The sequence below is a fragment of the Cetorhinus maximus genome, chromosome 6 (assembly GCF_964194155.1).
Source record: "Cetorhinus maximus chromosome 6, sCetMax3.hap1.1, whole genome shotgun sequence".
Taxonomy (NCBI): Eukaryota; Metazoa; Chordata; class Chondrichthyes; order Lamniformes; family Cetorhinidae; genus Cetorhinus; species Cetorhinus maximus.
In genome coordinates this window covers 94,028,282-94,049,080 of record NC_135884.1, presented here as the reverse complement: position 1 = coordinate 94,049,080, position 20,799 = coordinate 94,028,282, and the positions used below count along the sequence as shown (strand labels likewise).

The window sequence follows — 20,799 nt, the reverse complement described above, 5'->3', positions numbered from 1 at the left end:
CACCTTTAGAGATTTTAAAGATTACATTAAAACATTTATTAACAAAAGATGTAAAAACTTAAACATGCACAAGATTACAGTTACGCATGTATAACAGTTCCCAAAATTTCTACTTAACCAAACTCCCAACTACACACCCCCTTTAAGGTAACAGTCCAAATAGATTCCAAATTTATAAAGTAATCCAGCAATATTACTACAAGCACCCACTGGACAATGGAATTCCAAAGGCTTCTAACACAACTTTGGTTACTGGAACAGTAAACTTCTGCAGGGTGGCTAGAAGCTTCCCCCCCACCCCTCCCAAGTCTGTTTCACACAGGCACCTTTCCAGATCTCTCACGGCTACACCTCTCACATCCTTCCATCCTTCTTTACATATATATTTTCTCTTTTGATTTGTAAATCCCATTGTTTCCACTCGTCTTTAGAAGTTACTTTTCCCAGAATATAAAAGTCTTCATGTTCTCATTATGGCCAGCAATTTTGGGAAAAATCAACGTAATCAGAATCACAGAATTGTTAGGGTGTAGAAGGAGGCTATTCATCCCATCATGTCTGCACCAGCACTCTGAGCATTTTAAAACTTAGTGCCAATATCCTGCCTTTTCCCTGTAACCCTGCATATTGTTTCTATTTAGATAATTATCCCTCTTGAATGCCTCAGTTGAACCTGCCTCCACCACACTTCCAGGCAGTGCATTCCAAACCCCAACTACTCACTGTGTGAAAAAGTTTTTTCTCACCTCGCATTTGCTTCTTTTGCAAAACAGTTTAAAACTGTGCCCTCTGGTTTTAGATCCATTTACGGGCGGAACAGTTTCTCCCTATCTACTCTGTCCAGGTCCCTCATTATTTTGAAAACTTCTTTCAAGTCTCCTCTCAGCCCTCTCCTCTCCAAGGAAAACAGTCTCAACTTCTCCAATCTTTCCTCATAACTGAAGTTTCTCATCTCTGGAACCATTCTCGTTAACCTCTTCTGCACGCTCTCCAATGCATTCACATCCTTTCTATAGTGTGGCACCCAGAACTGTACACAATACTCCAGCTAAGGTCTAACCAGTGTCTTATGTAAGTTCATCATAACCTCCCTGCTCTTGTACTCTATGCCCCTATTAATGAACTAAAATACTGTATGCTTTAGAAACGGCTCTCTCTACCTGTCCTGCCATCTTTAATGACTTATGTATATAGACACCCAGGTCTCTCTGCTCCTGCATACCCTTTAGAATAGTATCCTTTATTTTATACTCTCTCTCCATATTCATTGTACCAAAGCGTATCACCTCACACTTCTTCACATTGAACTTCATCTGTAATCTATCTGCCCACTCCATCAATGTCCTTTTGATGTTCTACACTGTCCTCACAGTTTACAATTCTCCCAAGTTTTGTGTCATCCCCAAACTTTGAAATTGTCCCTGCACACCAAGATCTAGATCATTTATATATATCAGGAAGAGCAAAGGTCCCAATACTGACCCCTGGGGAACTCCACTACAAACCTTCGTCCAGCCTGAAAAATACCTATTAACCATTACTCTGTTTCCTATCCCTCAGCCAATTTTGTATCCACATTGCCACTGTCCCTTTTATTCCATGACCTATGACTTTCCTCACAAGTCTATAGTGTGGCACTATCAAACGCCTTATGAAAGTCCATATACACCACATCAACGGCCTTGCCCTCATCAACCATCTCTGATACCTCTTCAAAAAACTCCAGCAAATTAGTTAGACACGATTTTCTTTAACAAATCAATCCACATTTTTCCATGTGACTATTAATTCTATCCTGAATAATTGTTTATAGAAGTTTCCCCACCACCAAAGTTAAATTGGCTGGTCTGTAATTGCAGGGCAGAACTTTACAACCTTTTTTGAAGAAGGGCATAAGGTTTGCAATTCTTCAGTCATCCGGCACCTCCCCTGAATCCAGGGAACATTGAAAGATTATTGCCAGTGCCTCTGCAATTTCTACTCTCACTTCCTTCAATATTCTTGGATGCATCTCATCCGGTCCGGGTGCCTTATCAACTTTAAGTACCGACAGCTTATCCAATATCTCCTCCTCATCAATTTTAAACCCTTCTAGCGATTGAGTTTCCTCCTCTGTCACCATGGCCTGGGCAGCATCTACCTTGTAGGTAAAGACAGATGCAAAGCATTCATTTAACACCTCATCCATGCCTCTTGCCTCTATGTGGAAATCCCCTTTATGGTCCCTAATCGGCCTCAATCCTTCTTTTGCTATCCTTTTACTATTGATGTGCTTATAGAATACTTTGGGATTTCTTTTTATGTTAGCCGCCAGTCTTTTTTCATAATCCCTCTTTGCTTCTCGTATTTGCTTTTTCACATCCCTTCTGAACCTTCTGTATTCAGCTTGGTTTTCAATTGTATTTGTTGCCTGACATCTGTCGTAAGCACACATTTTCTTCTTTAACTTAATTTCTATCTCCTTTGTCATCCAGGGAGATCTGGATTTGTTTGTCCTACCCTTCCCTTTTGAGGGAACATACCTTGACTGTGCCCAAACCATCTGCTCTTTGAAGGTAGCCTATTGTTCAACTGCTGTTTTTCCTGCCAACCTTTGGTTCCAGTCTATCCGGCCCAGCTCCGTTCTTGCCCCATTGAATTCTGCTCTGTGCCAGTTAATTATTCTTACTCTGGATTGACCAATATCCTTTTCCACTGTAATCCTAAACCTTATGACACAATGATCACTGTCCCCTAAATGTTGCCCTACTGTCACTTGATCTACTTGGCCCAACTCATTCCCAAGAATCAGGTTTAGCAGTCCCTCCTTTCTTGTTGGGCTGGACATATACTGCTGTAGGAAATTTTCCTGAACACAATCTAGGAAAGCTTGTCCCTCACTGTCCCTTACACTACCACTATCTCACTTTATATACGGGTAATTAAAGTCCCCCATTATAACTACTCTACGATGTTTACACCGATGTGTAATAACCTTGCCAACTGCAAATATTTTCCAAGTTCTTTTGAAAATCAAACACTTCTCCACTTATCTAAAAATGCAAATTTCATTCACACCATCTCTGCTGAGACCTCACCCTAGTTTTATTCATCTCCATTTCAAACACCTGCTTCACACCTCGCTTCTTTGATAATTTAAACCTTACAGTCTAATCATCTCCAGTTTAATTAAAGTAGCCACACACAGAACCATACACACACACCCCTGCTTTAAAGTGTCCCACAATAATATTAGGAAAAATATGATAGCTCCTTGACAATTCAGTCAGATATCAAGTTGGTCAGAACCAAAGATGAATCCCAATTAGTCGCAATCTTTCATTTTGTTTAAAAAGTCACGACATCCGAGCATTTTACACAATTCAGTTTATTACAGGCTATTGTGCAACTACTGAACCAAGCAGAAGCAGATGGCAGATACAAATAAAAGCAACTTGGCTCCACAAAGTACTTCCCCACAGAAAGGGCTAGGCTCAATTATTTGGATATTTTTGTACACATTTAGCAGTTCCTTACATCTGAACAACTATCACCTTATGAATAAAAGGATGACGCATGAAATGACCAGAAACTGAACTGGGCTAGCCATATAACTACTGTGATAAAAGCAAAATACTGCGGATGCTGGAAATCTGAAACAAAGACAGAACATGCTGGAAAAACTCAGCAGGTCTAGCAGCATCTGTGGAGAGAGAAACAGAGTTAACGTTTCAAGTCCGTATGACCCTTCTTCAGAGCCATGTAAATACTGTGGCTACAGAAGCAGGTCAGAGGCTACGAATTGTGCGATGAATAACTCACCTCCGGACTCCCCAAAGCCTGTCCACCATCTACAAGGCACAAGTCAGGAGTGTGATGGAATACTCCCCACTTGCCTGGATGACTGCAGCTTCCACAACACTCAAGAAGCTTGACACCATCCAGGACAAAGCAGCCTGTTTGATTGGCACCACATCCACAAACATTCACTCCCTCCACCACTGACACACAGTAGCAGCAGTGTGTACCATCTGCAAGATGCACTGCAGGAAATCACTTAGGCTCCTTCGACAGCACCTTCCAAACCCATGGCCACTACCATCTAAAAGGACAAGGGCAGCAGATAGATGGGAATATCACCACCTGGAAGTTTCCCTCTAAGTTACTCACCATGCTGACTTGGAAATATATCGCCGTTCCTTCACTGTCGCTGGGTCAAAATCCTGGAACTCCCTTCCTAACAGCATTGTGGCTGTACCTACACCACATGGACTGCAGTGGTTCAAGGCGGCAGCTCACCACCTTCTCAAGGGCAACTAGGGATGGGCAATAAATGCTAGCCCAGCCAACAAAGCCCACATCCCGTGAATGAATATAAAAAACTCACATCAAGGTATCTGTTGAGGTCCCCTTGCAGTAAAGTTGCCCTGGGGGTGTCAGGGTGAAGGAGCAAACCCGTGTATCACTAGGTGACTTTAGAAGTGCTCGTCTAGACACTATTATAAGTCACAGAGGCATTCAAAACACCTAGGCCCCTGGAGTCACTACCATCTGGGCACACAGACTTTATTTTTAATTTTTCCCCATCTATTTTACCATCCAGATAATGGAAATCTGAAATGGAAAGAGAAAATGCTGGAAAAACTCAGGTCTGGTAGCATCTGTGGAGAGAGAAACAGAGTTAATGTTTCGAGTCCATTTGACTCCAAAGCAAAGTCATACGGACTTGAAATCTTTTGTCTCAGAGGGTTGTGTGACTTTAGAACTCTCTGCCTCAGAAGGTGGTGGAGGCGGGGTCATTGAATATTTTTAAAGGCAGAGGTAGACAGATTCTTATTAGGCAAGGGAATCAAAGGTTATCAGGGTTAGATGGGAACATGGAAATAGAAACACAAGATGATCAGGCATGATCTTTTTGAATGGCAGAGCAGGCTCGAGGAGCCGAATGATCTACTGCTGTTCCTAGTTCTCATGTTCTTATATCTCGAAACTTTAACTCTGTTTCTCTCGCCATAGGTGCTGCCAGGCCTGCTGAGTTTTCCAGCATTTTCTGTTTTTATTCTTCCTTCCTCCTCTTCTCAGAATTTCCTTGGCTAAAAATCCACACAGGTATTTCAACTCAAGGTCCGAGATACAGAGGATGGCTACTTAGCTCACTCATCCACAAAATGTTGGCCACCCACCCGCCTCTCCAAAATTCACCAACTTCAACTTTTCCAATGATCCCAGGGCAACAATGAGACTATCCTACTTTAAAGTACATTCCATTTGTTGATCACTGAGTGAAGAACTTGCTGACACCAGTCCTAAATCTCCTTGTGCCCCTTTGTCCCATTTTAAATAAACGGCTATGCAAGACCAGGCCAAGGTAATTCTGCATGGCATCGTAGTTTGGCACTAAAGCATCGTTAAATTTTAACTTTTCAACAAGAGCTATTTAGCCAAACATCTTTGTGGAAGAGGAATGAACTAAGAGTTTAAAGTTTATGACAATAAAATGCAATATTTTTAATGATTAGAAACTGTACATTACTATCTTGAAGGCTGCAGTGGTTGTAACTGAAGAGAATTGATCATACTCAGAACAAAAATGAAAAATTATGGGAGGGACAAAAGAATGGGAAAAGAAAAAATACAAATTGCTAAAGTCACACATTCGGTTTTAAATTCAAACATACAGTAATTGCCCATTTTAACTCATTCCACTTTAATGTTGCAAATATAACAAGGGCCAGTATGTACACTTAGCGGTGGGGTTTCTGTTTTCGTGTTGTTTCACGCCACGTCGATGTAGCAGACATGGCCCAATTGGAGTGGCCTCTCCTGCTCTCCAACCCTCCCGCTGGTTTCCTCCCTCTTGCCGCTCCTTTCCCAAGGTCTCGCTCACAGCAGGAAGCAAGTACAAACGTGGAAAAGCATATTTTTTAACCTTTTAAAATTTATTTTATTTTAAAAGTTATTTCATTTACAAATATTGGAATTTAGGAATATACAGTATTTAAATTTACAGGGCATAACGTTTCCATTTTTTTTATAAGAAAGATCTTGCGGAACCTAACTACAGCTTTTACATTGGTTCTAATAGGAAAACGTGATTCGCTTAACATTGTTTCATTTAAAGTCGCACTTTTCAGGAACACAACTAGAACGCTAAGTGAGGATTTACTATATGTAAATGTGCCATAAGGGCTATAGATATACATTCAGTTCACTTTGAGAATGTGCATTATGGACATCCAGTGGCTACGCACTGATGCTGGCCAATCAATAGCTTTGATTAGACAAAGAGAACTGAAATCTGCTCAGAAGTAAACGGGTAGAAAAGATTTAGCATGCAAAACACATTCATGAACAAGTTTACAATTTGTCTCCTCCACATCACAATTCCAAACTACTTCTGAAATGATCCCAGGGAATTTTCCACTGCTATCTTTTCTGTTAATTGAATATATATTTATATATACATATAATTTATATTTTACATCATAGGAATGGGAAACTAATCATAAGCCACATGGACACAGTCTCCCTTTAACTTTTCAAAGAGGTCACTTTTAAATACTCAGCTAAATTGAAAAAGATGAAGGATATAATAACGTAACTTCATGATCAGAGCTCTAAGCATTCACCTCACTGACTCTCAAACACAAATTGGCAAAACTAGGACTTTGTCCTTAACAGACTCTAATTAACTGCATACCAAGTACAAAACACAGGCCAACACCATGTGTACAGCTGTTAGAGGTATGCATGAGTAAAAACAAAGCCAATATTCCAAGACGACAAATGAGAGGCAAAATCATAAAAGTGGAATCTGCTTCAAATACAGCCATAAAACCTGTTTATCGTGGACTAATTATCAAACAGTACATAATAGTTTGTATAATATAAATCTGCTTAAGGAAAGGATGCACAAACATTACACTTTAAAAACAAATTCCACCTGGGCTTCAGCCAACAGGAAAGTAGATAACAAATAACCAGTCAGCAGTGAAGTATTTCAAATATTGTGCATTCTTTGATCTGGCCAGTTGTTCCCAAGGAACATATAAGAACTAAGAAATAGGAGCAGTAAGCCATTCGGCCCCTCAAGCCTGCCCCACCATTCAATAAGATCATGGCTGATCTGCCCCAGGCCTCAACTCCTCTTTCATGCCAGCTTCTCATGGCCCTCAACTCCCTGATATTTCAAAATCTATCTACCTCCTCTTTAAATACTTTCAGTGATCTAGCCCCCACAATTCTCTGGGGTAGAGAATTCCAGACATTCACTACCCTCAGAGAAGAAATTTCTTTGCATCTCAGTTTTCAATGAATGTCCCCTTATTCTGTAACTACGTCTCCTAGTTCAAGGTTCCCCCACCAGTGGAAACATCTTCTCAACATCTACCCTTGTCAAGCTCCCTCAGAATCTTGTACATTTCATTACACTTCCCAGCCACCCCATTAAAATAGTCATTAAAATAGATAGTAAATAATTGAGGCCCTTGGACTGATCCTCATGGCACTCCACTGGTTACGTCGTTCCAACCTGAAAAAAAAACCCATTAATCCCAACTGTCTTCTGTACGTTAACCAATCCTGAATCTATGCTAATACATTACCCCCAATACCTTAAGCTCCTATCCTGTACAATAACCTTGTATGGCACCTTACCGAACACCTTCTGGAAATCCAAATACACTACATCTACCGGTTCCTCTTTATCAACTCTGCCATCAGGCCTGGCAACTTGTCTGCCTTTAGTCCCATTAGTTTGTCAAATGCTTTGTCCCTCGTGATAGAGACTCTTACAAGAACTTTCTTCCCATTAGCTCCTTGCTTATCTGATATCTTTGGGGTATTTATCGTGTCCTCCACCGTGAAGGCCGTTGCAAAATATTGGTTTAAACTATCTGTCATTTCCCTGTTCCACGTTATCAATTCTCCAGTCGCATCCTCCAAGGTTCCCACGCTCACTTTAGTCACTCTCTTTCTTTTCATATACCCATAGAAGCTCTTGCTGTTTGTTTTTATATTTCTTGCCAATTTGCTTTCATAATCAATTTTCTCCCTTTTTATTAGCTTTTTAGTCATCTGCTGCTGGTCCTTTAAAAATTCCCAATCCTCTGGCCTACCACTATTTTCACCGCTTGGTTTGCCTTAGTTTTTGATTGGGCACTTTCCTTGACCGCCTTTGTTAACCACTGGTGGTTCATCTTTCTCATCGAGTCCTTCTTTTTGATCAGGATAAATTTTTGCCGAGTGTTATGAAATATCTGCTTAAATGTCTGCCGCTTCTCATCCACTGACCTTCCCCGCAGTCTATTTTCCCAATCCGCTTTAGACAGCTCTTTCTTCATATCTCTGTAATTGTCCTTTTTTAAGTTGAGGACACTGGTTTGGGACCAGTGTTACTCACTCTCAAACTGAATTTGAAATTCTACCATGTTGTGATCGCTATCCCCTAGAGGATCTTTAACTACGAGATCTCTTATTAAACCCAACTCATTACACATTACTAGATCTAAAATAGCCTGTTCCTGGGTAGGTTCTGCAATGTATTGCTCTGAGACACAATCCCTGATGTACTCTACAAATTTTTCTTCCATGTTACCCCTGCCAATCTGATTTGTCCAGTAAATATGCAGATTAAAATTACCCATGACAACTGTAGTGCCCTTCTTACACGCCTCCATTATTTCCCAATTTATACTTTGTCCGACAGTGAGGCAATTCCTCGGGGGCCTATAGACGACTCCCACCCGTGACTTCTTCCCTTGCTATTCCTTCCACCCAAACTGGTTCCACATCACGATCTATTGCACCTATATCACTATTCAGCCACCACCCTGATACCTTCTTTTATTAACAAAGCTACCTCATTTTCTTTTCACCTATTTTTCCGGAACGTCAAATACCTTTGAATACTGAGTACAGTCACCCTTCAACCAAGCCTCTGTAATAGCTATCAAGTCATATTCATTTATTTCTATTTGTGCCGTCAACTCATCTATCTTGTTACAAATGCTGTGTGCATTCAGATAAAGAGCCTTAAGCTTTGACTTTTTGCTATTATTATTCACTCTGGTTCTAATTTCTGCTGCACTCTTCTGCTTATATTTTCTTCCCCTTCCTGTCACACTTTGATTATCGTTCATCTCTTCACTATTCTGAACCTCTGCTCTCTCATTTCATTTTGATTTTTTAAACTTCCCTTCAATTGAACCCTCCCAATTAATTAGTTTAAAGTCCTATCTACAACTCTAGTTATACGATTCGCCAGGACACTGGTCCCAGCATGGCTCAAATGAAGCCTGTCCCAACATAACAGCTCTCTCCTTCCCTAGAACTGGTGTCAGTGCCCCATGAATTGGAACCCATTTCTCCCACACCAATCTCTGAGTCACGCATTTACCTCTCTAATCTTATTTACCCTAGCCAATTTGCCCGTGGCTCAGGTAGTAATCCAGAGATCATTACCTTTGTGGTTTTGTTTTTTAATTTAGTCCTGAGCTGCTCCTAGTCCCTCAGCAGAACCTCTTTCCTGGTCCTACCTTTGTCATTGGTACCTATGTGGACCATGACAACTGGATCTTTCCCCTCCCACTCCAAGTTCCTCTCCAGCCCAGAGGAGATGTCCTTAACCTTGGCACCAGGTATGCAACACAGCTTTTGGGACAATGTCTTTGCTGCAATGAAGAGTATTTATTCCCCTAACTATGCTATTCCCTATTCCTACATTTCTCTTTTCTCCCCCCACTTGAATGGCACTCTGTATCACGGCGCTGTGGTCAGTTCACTCATCCTCCCTTCAGTCTGTGCCCTCGTTCACAATGGGAGAAGGAACCTCGTACCAATTGGACAAGCACACTTGCTGAGACTCCTCCAAAGCTACATTCTGGATCCCCATACCTGCCTCACTCGCAGTTGCACCCTCCTGCCCCTGACCACAGTCCAAATTTGATGTAATTAATCTAAGGGGTGTGACTGCCTCCAGAAACAGTGTCCAGGTAACTCTCCCCTTCCCTGATGTGTCACAGTGTCTGCAGCTCAGACTCCAGTTCATCAAGTCTGAGCCGAAGTTCCTCGAGCAGCCAACACTTGCTGCAGGTGTGGTCACCATGGATCGCACTGGCATCCACCAGCCTCCAAATACTACAGCTGCAACACATCGCCTGCCCAGCCACCTCTATTCTATTCAATAATTAATTTGGATGTTAAATATTTTAAATGTCAATTTCTTTAACTGTGCTCTTCAGCTGTAATAATGTCTCCTGATTTAGGCCACTTTGCCAATCAAAACAGACACAGAAGAGATACCCACCAATTACCTGCCTGTTTTCCTGTGACGTCACACTTCAGCTCTGACAGGTAGAAACAGGTTGAAGGGGCTCCCCTCGCCCGCGTCTCCGCCCGCTCCCCTCGCCCGCGTCTCCGCCCGCGTCTCCGCCCGCTCCCCCCGCCCGCTCCCCCCGCCCGCGTCTCCACCCGCGCCTCCTCACGCTCTTCTAGCCTGTATCTCCGCCGCTCTCCTCTACTCGTGCTCTTCCAGCCTGCTTCTCCGCCGCTCTCCTCTACTCTCCTCGTGCTCTTCCAGCCTGTGTCTCCGCCGCTCTCCTCTACTCTCCTCGTGCTCTTCCAGCCTGTGTCTCCGCCGCTCTCCTCTACTCTCCTCGTGCTCTTCCAGCCTGTGTCTCCGCCGCTCTCCTCTACTCTCCTCGTGCTCTTCCAGCCTGTGTCTCCGCCGCTCTCCTCTACTCTCCTCGTGCTCTTCCAGCCTGCGTCTCGGCCGCTCTGCACTGCTCTCCTAGCCTGCGTCTCCGCTCTCCTAGCCTGCGTCTCCGCTCTCCTAGCCTGCGTCTCCGCTCTCCTAGCCTGCGTCTCCGCTCTCCTAGCCTGCGTCTCCGCTCTCCTAGCCTGCGTCTCCGCTCTCCTAGCCTGCGTCTCCGCTCTCCTAGCCTGCGTCTCCGCTCTCCTAGCCTGCGTCTCCGCTCTCCTAGCCTGCGTCTCCGCTCTCCTAGCCTGCGTCTCCGCTCTCCTAGCCTGCGTCTCCGCTCTCCTAGCCTGCGTCTCCGCTCTCCTAGCCTGCGTCTCCGCTCTCCTAGCCTGCGTCTCCGCTCTCCTAGCCTGCGTCTCCGCTCTCCTAGCCTGCGTCTCCGCTCTCCTAGCCTGCGTCTCCGCTCTCCTAGCCTGCGTCTCCGCTCTCCTAGCCTGCGTCTCCGCTCTCCTAGCCTGCGTCTCCGCTCTCCTAGCCTGCGTCTCCGCTCTCCTTGTGTTATTTTATCCTGTGTCTCTGCTCTCCTCGCCAGGATACTTAGCAACCTGAAAAGACCTTGCTCAGTTTCTCTCCAGTGAACTTGTTTCATTGATGGTTTTGTTAACTTGATGCCTATATGCCCTTACCCCAAATGCTCAAACTTGCTTTACTAATCTATCTCATCAGGCTTCACAAAATTAAGACTTCTACAATCTATTTCGTTCTGCCTGCTGGGAAGCCAAGGCAACATTCTAGTCCATGTCGCAGCCCAGACAACCATAAAATAAGGCACTTATTTGGAACAGTTCAGCTAGTGCAAACAACTGGTCCCACTTCACTTGATCTAGATGGTTCATTCACATTAAAAATAGTTTTTTTTTTGCATGACTTGAAAGAACAATTTGATGATCAAGTTATTGAACTTGCCAAAGAAAATTTGTATGTATCGTTTGATTAACTGAGGTATTAAATCAGGTGACAAGTTTGCTTGTGGCACGTAGTAAATAACTAGACTGTAGAAACTGTGCATCGCAAGATGAACTTACCCTTACGTTTTAAATGCAAGTATTACATGTTGCGAAACCTAGAAGGAAACTTAAAAGATTTTCTAGAGCGTATTTGATTGGCAACAACAATTTCTCCTGAAACAATAATCATTCTGCAAACTGTTCTTGTAACTCATCCGTCATGATAACAAAGTCGGTGGAGAGTGAAAGTGAATAGTCATTACCTGGTTGTTAGTGAAGACTCTGAAGATGTGCAACTCTGCATCTGGTGCCAATCCCTGACATTCCCGCATGCTGGCAATCACTCCTGCAACAAACGTCCCATGCCCCAAGCCTAATGTCAACACAAAAAGCAAACAAAAGACAAATTTTCAAGATGGATGAAATGCCATCAACAATGAATATCTTCACCCATTAGACATGTCCATACTTTGACAGATTATACCTTCCCTTCGCCCTCTTCCTTCCCGCATCAATAGAGTAAAAGGACTCTATCTTAAAAAATATGTTCAATATTTAATCGTTAGTGATGGGACAGACACAGCACCACAGTATTAGTCTGAACTGTGAAGCTCTTTCTTACACCGGCATAGATGGCTGAGAGAAGGGCAGAGAACTCTAAATACTCTACACTTTGTCAGTGAAGCTGTCTAAGACCTCTGTGTATCCTGTCCACTGAGAAACTTGCCAACTCCCAAGTCAGCAGACACTTCAGCAAGGGCTGTTCCCATTCTTTTCAGGCATTTTCACATATTTACAAGGCAAGTTTTAACAAAATAGAAAGATGAAGACACCAAAATAACTCTAAAATTACAGTATCAGTAATTGAGATTCATACAGGCATGTGTGAATTGTTCTACAGTCCAAGTGAACATGTGATACAGTCATTAGGCCAAAGTAAGTTACCACTGTTTTTAAAGTAGTGTTTTCTGTTAGTGAACTAGTGTAATTCATTAAATGGTGCACATTATCTCAAAAGATGCCAACTGAAAGTACTATAGGTGAACCACTCAGATTCTGATGCATATACTTCATGTATTGTCAGAGAGTGTGAAAGAGCGAGAGAAAGAGCGCGCGCGCTCTCTCTCTCGCGCGCTCTCTCTCGCACGCGCGAGAGAGAGAGCGCGAGCGAAAGAGAGAGCGCGAGCGAAAGAGAGAGAGCGCGAGTGAGAGAGCGAAAGAGCAAGGCAGAGCGAAAGAGTAAGGGAGAGCGAAAGAGCAAGAGAGCGCGAAAGCGGGAGCGCGAAAGCGGGAGAACGAAAGAGGGAGAACGAAAGAGGGAGAACGAAAGAGGGAGAACGAAAGAGGGAGAACGAAAGAGGGAGAACGAAAGAGCGAGAGAGGGAGAGCGAAAGAGCGAGAGAGAGAGAGCAAAAGAGCGAGAGAGAGCGAAAGAGCGAGAGAGAGAGAGAGAGAGAAAGAGCGAGAGAGAAAGAGCGAGAGAAAGAGCGAGAGAGAGAAAGAGCGAGAGAGAGAGCGAGAGAGAGAGAGAGAAAGAGCGAGAGAGAGAAAGAGCGAGAGCGAGAGAGAGAAAGAGCGAGAGAGAGAGAAAGAGCGAGAGAGAGAGAAAGAGCGAGAGAGAAAGAGCGAGAGAGAGAGAAACAGCGAGAGAGAGAGAAAGAGCGAGAGAGAGAGAGAAAGAGTGAGAGAAAGAGCGAGAGAAAGAGCGAGAGAGAGAAAGAGCGAGAGAGAAAGAGTGAGAGAGAGAAAGAGCAAGAGAGAGAGAGAAAGAGCGAGAGAAAGAGAAAGCAAGAGAGAAAAAGCGAGAGAAAGAGCGAGAGAGAGAAAGAAAGAGCGAGAGAGCAAAAGAGCGAGAGAGAGAGCGAAAGAGCGAGAGAGAGAGAGAAAGAGCGAGAGAGAGAAAGAGCGAGAGAAAGAGCGAGAGAGAGAAAGAGCGAGAGAGAGAGAGAGAGAGAAAGAGCAAGAGCGAGCGAGAGAGAGAGAAAGAGCGAGAGCGAGAGAGAGAAAGAGTGAGAGCGAGAGAGAGCGAAAGAGCAAGAGAGAGAGAGAAAGAGCGAGAGAGAGAAAGAATGAGAGAAAGAGCGAGAGAGAGAGAGAGAAAGAGCGAGAGAGAGAGAGAGAAAGAGCGAGAGAGAGAGAAAGAGCGAGAGAGAGAGAGAGAGAGAAAGAGCAAGAGAGAGAGAGAAAGAGCGAGAGAGAGAAAAAGCGAGAGAGAAAAAGCGAGAGAGAAAAAGCGAGAGAGAGAAAGAAAGAGCGAGAGAAAGAAAGAGCAAGAGAAAGAGCAAGAGAGGGAGACAGAAAGAGCAAGAGAGAGAGAGAGAAAGAGCAAGAGAGGGAGAGAGAAAGAGCAAGAGAGGGAAAGAAAGAAAGGAGAGGGAAAGAAAGAAAGGAGAGGGAAAGAAAGAAAGGAGGGAAAGAAAGAAAGGAGAGGGAAAGAAAGAAAGGAGAGGGAAAGAAAGAAAGGAGAATGAAAGAAAGAAAGAAAGGAAGACAGAGAAAAACTTAGTTTACAGCATTGTTCTCAGCTGGTTCAAGAACAAAACTTGAATTTAATGAATCATCTTTCTATATCATCTACACCTTAAGAGGTACATATCAAAATGTTGTTACCAAAGAATGATTGCAAAAAAATACAAGAAAATGACTCTTCTGCCTTTTAGCTCTGGATATAGAGCTGTATAAATGATAACTTAACCTGCATCACTGTCTCAAAGAGATTTTGCCAAACCCAAGCTAGCAGCAGGAACACCATCCTCCATTTGGTAAAGATTTCCCAGTTAATGTTGCTTTTGCTGAAGGATGCATATTAAGCTGGTGACAGCACAAACATAGCCACTGACAACATAAACCATACAGCCTATAATTACTTGAACTCCAACCTCTTATTTAACATGCAGAAGTTGTCCTTGTTATCCAAAATGTCCCTTCTTTCGGCTGCCCCTGGGCTGTTGTAAATCCCGAATACCTCAAAAAATCTCTGCTTTTTTTTAAAACAAAATACAGTCCCTATTAGTTATGTCAAGATATAATGTCTATAATGTTTTTGGAAATTATTTTAAAATAGAGTTCTGGTGGTGTCTGTGTCTATGCGTGTGTGTCTTAATTGGATTAAAGCCAGCTAGTCTAGAGGCTTTGATGTATAGAAGAGAAGTAGGTTTGAAATGGTAATTAGGTAAACAGAGGGAAGTTACAAGGTGAAGTGTAAAGGGTGCAATTTGCATTTTTAAATAAACCATTCAAAAGAATGGGTGAAATATTACACTTAGCCAGAAGAAGTCAAACAATGTGTTTACTTTTTCCAAAACTTACTAATAAAATTAGTGTTTATGAAAGGGATTTATTATTAGAAGAGGTAAAGTTCAAAAGACAGTGATACAATGAAAATTTGCATTCAAAGAGGAAAATATGTATAAAGGAAGAGAAGGCCTGTTGGCAACAAGGAGAGGGATTCTAAAATCTAAAGCTCCTTCCTGTAAGCCTCAAGGTGCTGTCTGCAAGGACCCAGAGCTGAAAGAAACTCATTTTGAATGCAACTGTCCAGAGTGTGCTTTGTCTGTTTAAATCTATGTATTTTACTGTTGCCTTAACGGAGGTGTAACTAGGAGTCAGATTAATTAGGGCATTTTTGTAGTTATTATAGTAGTAATTTTGTAGATATATGTATGTGCTTACAATCTTTCTTGTATTAATAAATATTTAATTTAGTTTTATAAAAACCTCGAGACTCGGTGGTCTTATTACTACTGAATTCAAAGCCTGCATCTCGAAACATACAAATTGCAAAAATGGGCTATGACAGTTGTCTCAAATTTCTCTCTGGGATTTGAACAGCTCAGCATTTACCATCGGCTGTGTCATAATACTTATGGTACTCGACTGGTCACAAAACTGGTAAAACAGAATTGAGAGTTCATATTCAAGCTGTAAAATTTGATTCAGTTGAGCTCGTAGTTTGTGGGCTAACACTAGAAAACTGTGAATGCTACTGCATTGCCATTAATGTCCTTCGAGAAAGGAGCCTGCCATACCTACCCCAGTCTGTCCTACTGCGAAGCCCCACACATTGTGGTTGACTTCTTGCTGTCTTTGGGGTAACTTAGAGATGAGCAAGCAACAGTGGCTTGGTAGTTGTGCCCAGATCATAAAGCTAAATAATTAAAAATTAAAGTCACTTCATTCAAATCATTTTCAATGTGATCTTTCAATCACTAAGCTCCCATGTTGTGTTACTCATGTTGACAAATTAAATGATAAGCAATTATTTTAACACAAAAGCTTTGAATCATTACAATACTGAAAAGTTGCAATAGTGCTAGGCTTTTAAATATTATAATACAGAACTTGAATAAAATATCTCAAGAATAAAAAAAAAGAAAATTACTAAAACAAACTAGACATATTGGGGGATAAATTCATTTATGTAGCACCGCTACGCAGATTTACCATGATTCCCCAGGATCAGGAACCCCCATGGGCCACTACCAGCATGGCGTTCAACATCACTGAAGAGCGCCATGCGGACCATACAGGCAGCAGCCTGTGACGCTGTCTACCACCAGGTAAGTCTGTGTAGCACTGCTGGAAGTGGCATTACACAATTTAATTTGTGGTGTAGTGGTATTATCACTGGACTAGTAATCCAGAGACCCATGGTAATGCTCTGGGGACTCTGGTTCGAATCCCACCACACCAGATGGTGAAATTTGAATTCAATAAAAATCTGGAACAACGGCCATGAAACCATTCTCGATTGTTGTAAAAACCCATCTGGCTCACTAATATCCTTTAGGGAAGGAAATCTGCTGTCCTTACCTGGTCTGGCCTACATGTGACTCCAGGCCTATTGCATCATGGTCGACTCTCAAATACCCTCTGAAATGACCTAACAAGCCACTCAGTTCTCAAAGGCAATTGAGGATGGGCATCCCATCCCATGAACCAATAAAAAGTAATTGTCTCTTCAGCTTTTAGAGTTGTTTGGAAAAGATGATTAAAGCAGCTCTGGACCATCCAGATAGCATATTTAAAACATCTACATTTTTTCCTTCAACTTGTAATTCTAGTTTCCTTATTTGCTGTTTTGGACATACTGCCTGAAAAGGTGGCCATCACAAAGCTAGTTGTTCTTAACTGCTCTATCTGGCCAAATCTCAATACAATAAAACTTGCATTTATACAGCTCTCCTTTGTGCAGAAAATGTCTCAGAACACTTCACAGTAATGAAGAGAGAAAAGGAATACAAGACCAACCACTTGGAAACAGGAGGTAAGGATAGAAAATTCAGTTGAAAGGGTATAAAAAAGCTAGGACAGATCAGAAAAGGTATTGGTTTGACTATTTATAAATGAGGATATAGATGTAATGGAGATGGGGAATAATGAAGTGCTGAAACAATTTGGATGCAGCTGGATCAAGGACTTGGTCCTGGTGACTTGTTAAAGGCCCCCATGGCAACTCATTCAGCAGGATTGAGCAAGAGATTACAAAAGCACACAGTGAACATGAATTCCATGCGTCTTCTGCAAGCCCCTGAGAAGGGAGGGCATGACAATCTATGGACAGCAAGCTGTGGGCTGATAGGGGGAAGCAAGATATACCAGTTCCCAGTCTCCTAGAGCTAATTACTTAAAGGCATCTTGTGACTAGAGAGGGACAATTGTGTGCGAGGCTGCATCATTTCTGATCGGGATGAATTTGATTAACTAAATTGCCTTTCCCCACTCTTTCATCTAAAACTAAAAGTGGAAGCAAAAAATGTTGAATATGGGTGCCATAGGTACCAATAACTTAATGAAAGCAATTCACTTCATAAATCATTGAGATGTTCCATATGTTACATATAAGAACCCTGTGGAGCAAGAGTGGAGGATATTGCTGATCTTCACTGCAAATGGTTGACTGTCATTGCACCATGCTCACAACCTTCCAGACTCCTTAAGCATTACTCCCTATGACTAGTTAATGTGCACTGTTTTGGCAGACTCCTGGCCTGCAGTTGTAGCAGCTATAAGTTGTACCTCCCTGTCATTTGCAATTCAACAGTTATCTACCACGTCCCCTATTACACAGCATTACATGTGCCAACGACTACTAATCCATTGGCTTTGGGCAGAAAACTCCTCTGAACAATTCACAAACTGTGGTGGTGATACTTCAAAATTATCCCTCTTTGTTAAATTCACTAAAACCAGTTCTGGTTTGGATTAAAATACTTGCCATGAGTACAAATATAAAACTGCCAACAAACAAAAAAATGAACTTAAATCCTTTTTTGCCAATGCTTGTCAATTCATCGAGTAAAATCTCAGATCATAAATGGTAAATGCAGATGAATAGTCCTTATCTAATGACATAAGTAGTCTCTATCTAATGACATTAGATCTTCTATTACATGTTTTTTCCATAAAATTTGCCGCAGCTACAGGCTGGGGGCAGGAAATGTGGTCCCAACAGTCCAAAAATCTTTTGTGCTCAGCTAAAGCAGCTGAGTGTGACATCATATTCTGAAAAGTAAACCCCAAACACTAAATCACGTCCAAAAACCAGCAACAGGTTTTGTAGAATTCGAGAATACATACCATCATCTAAAGTTTTCTCATTTGTCCAATTTGTCCGCTCTTTCACGTTTTTGAAGTGAGGATGTTTTTCACTAAGTCCCGTATCAAACACTGCTACTTTTACACCAGCACCTAGAAACATGATTAAAAACCAAACTGAAAATCTATACACAGTGACGACCAGTTCCGTGAAAATCATAGTTGTTATAACATTAACCATTTTGCTTCAGACACTGCCTGGCCCACTTTGAACACTTAGTAATTTTAATTACCTCCTCCACTGAAGGTGGGCAGAGGTAATGTTTTCACCTGCTTTAGTCAGTTTGGCAGTAAACAACATCACAGAAAACAATAGACAGATTTCAATGAAACTTGGTACACAGATAGCATATGGCCCAAGGAAGAACTGATTAGTTTTTGGCACAGATGCAGATCCTGGAATTTTTTTAATGGATCCATTAACATTGGGAGATAGGGTAAATTGACGTTTTTTGTTTATATTGTGGGTTGTTTTATTTAGGATGTTGTGGATTGCTTTAGAATATTGTGGATTGTCTCAGCTGCTGTGCTAGAATTTGTCCCAGCAGTCAAAATGTGAGCAGAATTTTCAGAGCAGGTTGCTGGATGTGGACGCCTTGTCAATTGAGATGGAAGCTCCGAGTAAAAAGGGTTTCTTATTTCAGCTTTGTCATTGAAGGGTATCAACCAAGCTGGAAAAATCCTCAAGAAAGTGCTGCCTAATTATAACAACATTGAGTTAGCACAGCATGGCGACTGTATACGCGCTACTGAATGCCCTCCCCACTTGTTTTACTTAAAACTGTCACAACTATGGACTTGTAGCAACACGGTTACAATGTTACTACTAGTAATTTCCTGTTGGAAGTCGCAGTTACAATCAACTTGTCTGCATCTTCGCTCCAGTTAATTCCTATGGGTTACATTAGGGCACACATCAAATAGACATGACTACGAAACGAATGGTTTGCAATTACCACTAAATTTGAAATAATGTCTCATCCTGGATAAGTGATATCTTTTCGACAATAGCAGAGAGAAAGAGTAGTTCTGGTGGCAGCTTGGATTATGACACTGCCTGTGATGGGCATATAATTTAGCATAGCCTTTTCGTTTTGTACAAACTCCCAAGTTATTGCAGTAACAAGCTGAAGTTGGGGTTCTGGTCCGGAGCACAGTGAAGGCAGTCCACCTTTCAAGGAACCTTACTCCACTTTCTTCCCACCAGAGTTAGCTCTGGTCCCATCTATGATTCCAGACCTCTGTAACAACTTGAATCATTATCACAGTGCAAAGCATTATCTCAGTGCTACAGGTGCAGAATAAATGCAATTGTGAATGTAATTACTGAAGTTACCGAAACAGAAACAAATATGAGTAAGCAGTCAGACTTCTGTGGGGTGGGGGAGAGCAGGTGGGGAAACAGAAGAAAACAGGCCAATTTAACTACAACTGGTACTGGAAGGGCATAGTTATGTGTTTGTCACATTGTTCAAAGCCATTAACTTTAGCAGCAACAGATGGAATCCAACCACCAAACCCAACTGTGTTAACTGTGCCATCATATTGATCATGAACATAATTGAGAAACAAGCCCAGCTAATGTTCAGATTTTAGGCCTAGTCAATTAATAGCTACCCATGTACTCTAGTACGCTCCTTGATGCTAACCTAAGGATTGCATTACTTAGCCATGATTGCAGGATTAATTTTTCAGTTTGAAATTTCTCTCTAACTTCATCTCCGGTGAGTCTGGCAAAAGTCAAGCTAACTAATTCAGTAATATAACTGTTCACCTTCTTTGGATTAGGCAAAGCAAGGCAGCTGAAAGACTACCTAAATTTTAGGCATTTTAATGGAGAGATGGATTGCAAGTCAATAGCCAATTCACTGATGTAAACTTCAAGAGGTTAAAGATTCATCTGATACCATGTCACTAACGTTTCTTACATAGTTCACAACATTAACATTCTCTAAGCATCCTTACACAACTGCATGCAGCATAACCAGATTCAATATTGCTGGAAAAAACCTTGGAACATTTTCTACATTAGAAGTGTAACTTCATGTGGTGGCCATGGACATTCTCATCCGGCTGAAATGCGGTGTAGGTCTGCATTGGTTCAGAGGCCAGGAAGCTGCAAGTAGTAGGAGGACTAGAATCAACAGGCATTGCAGTTCAGGTTGTAACTGGAAAATTGCAAGATTCCTGCATAAAGAGACAAGAGTCTGCAAGCATAACTTATGGTTCAAAGATTATTATTCATTGCTAGGAAGAGAGGTAAACATTAGCAACTCTGAAAACCTAGTAGAACTCCAGTCCTAGACCCTAAAGAAAAGGACAAACCCGTGCAAAAGAAATTTTTCAAGGGATTTCCAAGGTAAAATAGATAGGTTTGTGGTCAAATGCAATGTTTTGGAGAATTAAGTTTAAACGCATATAGTCAGTAGACTGAAAAGTAACATGTCAATGAAAGAAACTGGTGCAAAAATTTGAGCAACTGTTGAGTTTTATGGTACTTTGTGATCCAGGAATGGT

General features: G+C 41.9%; 1 protein-coding gene across 4 annotated transcripts in view; it reads right to left on the bottom strand.

Moving 5' to 3' along the window:
- The window catches only part of mbtps1 (membrane-bound transcription factor peptidase, site 1), a 152,384-nt gene that overhangs the window by 75,198 nt on the left and 56,387 nt on the right, over nt 1-20,799 (bottom strand). For all 4 annotated transcript variants that reach the window (XM_078544090.1, XM_078544093.1, XM_078544091.1 and 1 more), the window contains 2 exons: nt 18,265-18,375; nt 11,949-12,058 (listed from right to left, as the gene is read on the bottom strand). In XM_078544090.1, the coding sequence (XP_078400216.1) occupies nt 11,949-12,058; nt 18,265-18,375 (221 nt within the window). The remainder of the gene's footprint in view (nt 1-11,948; nt 12,059-18,264; nt 18,376-20,799) is intronic.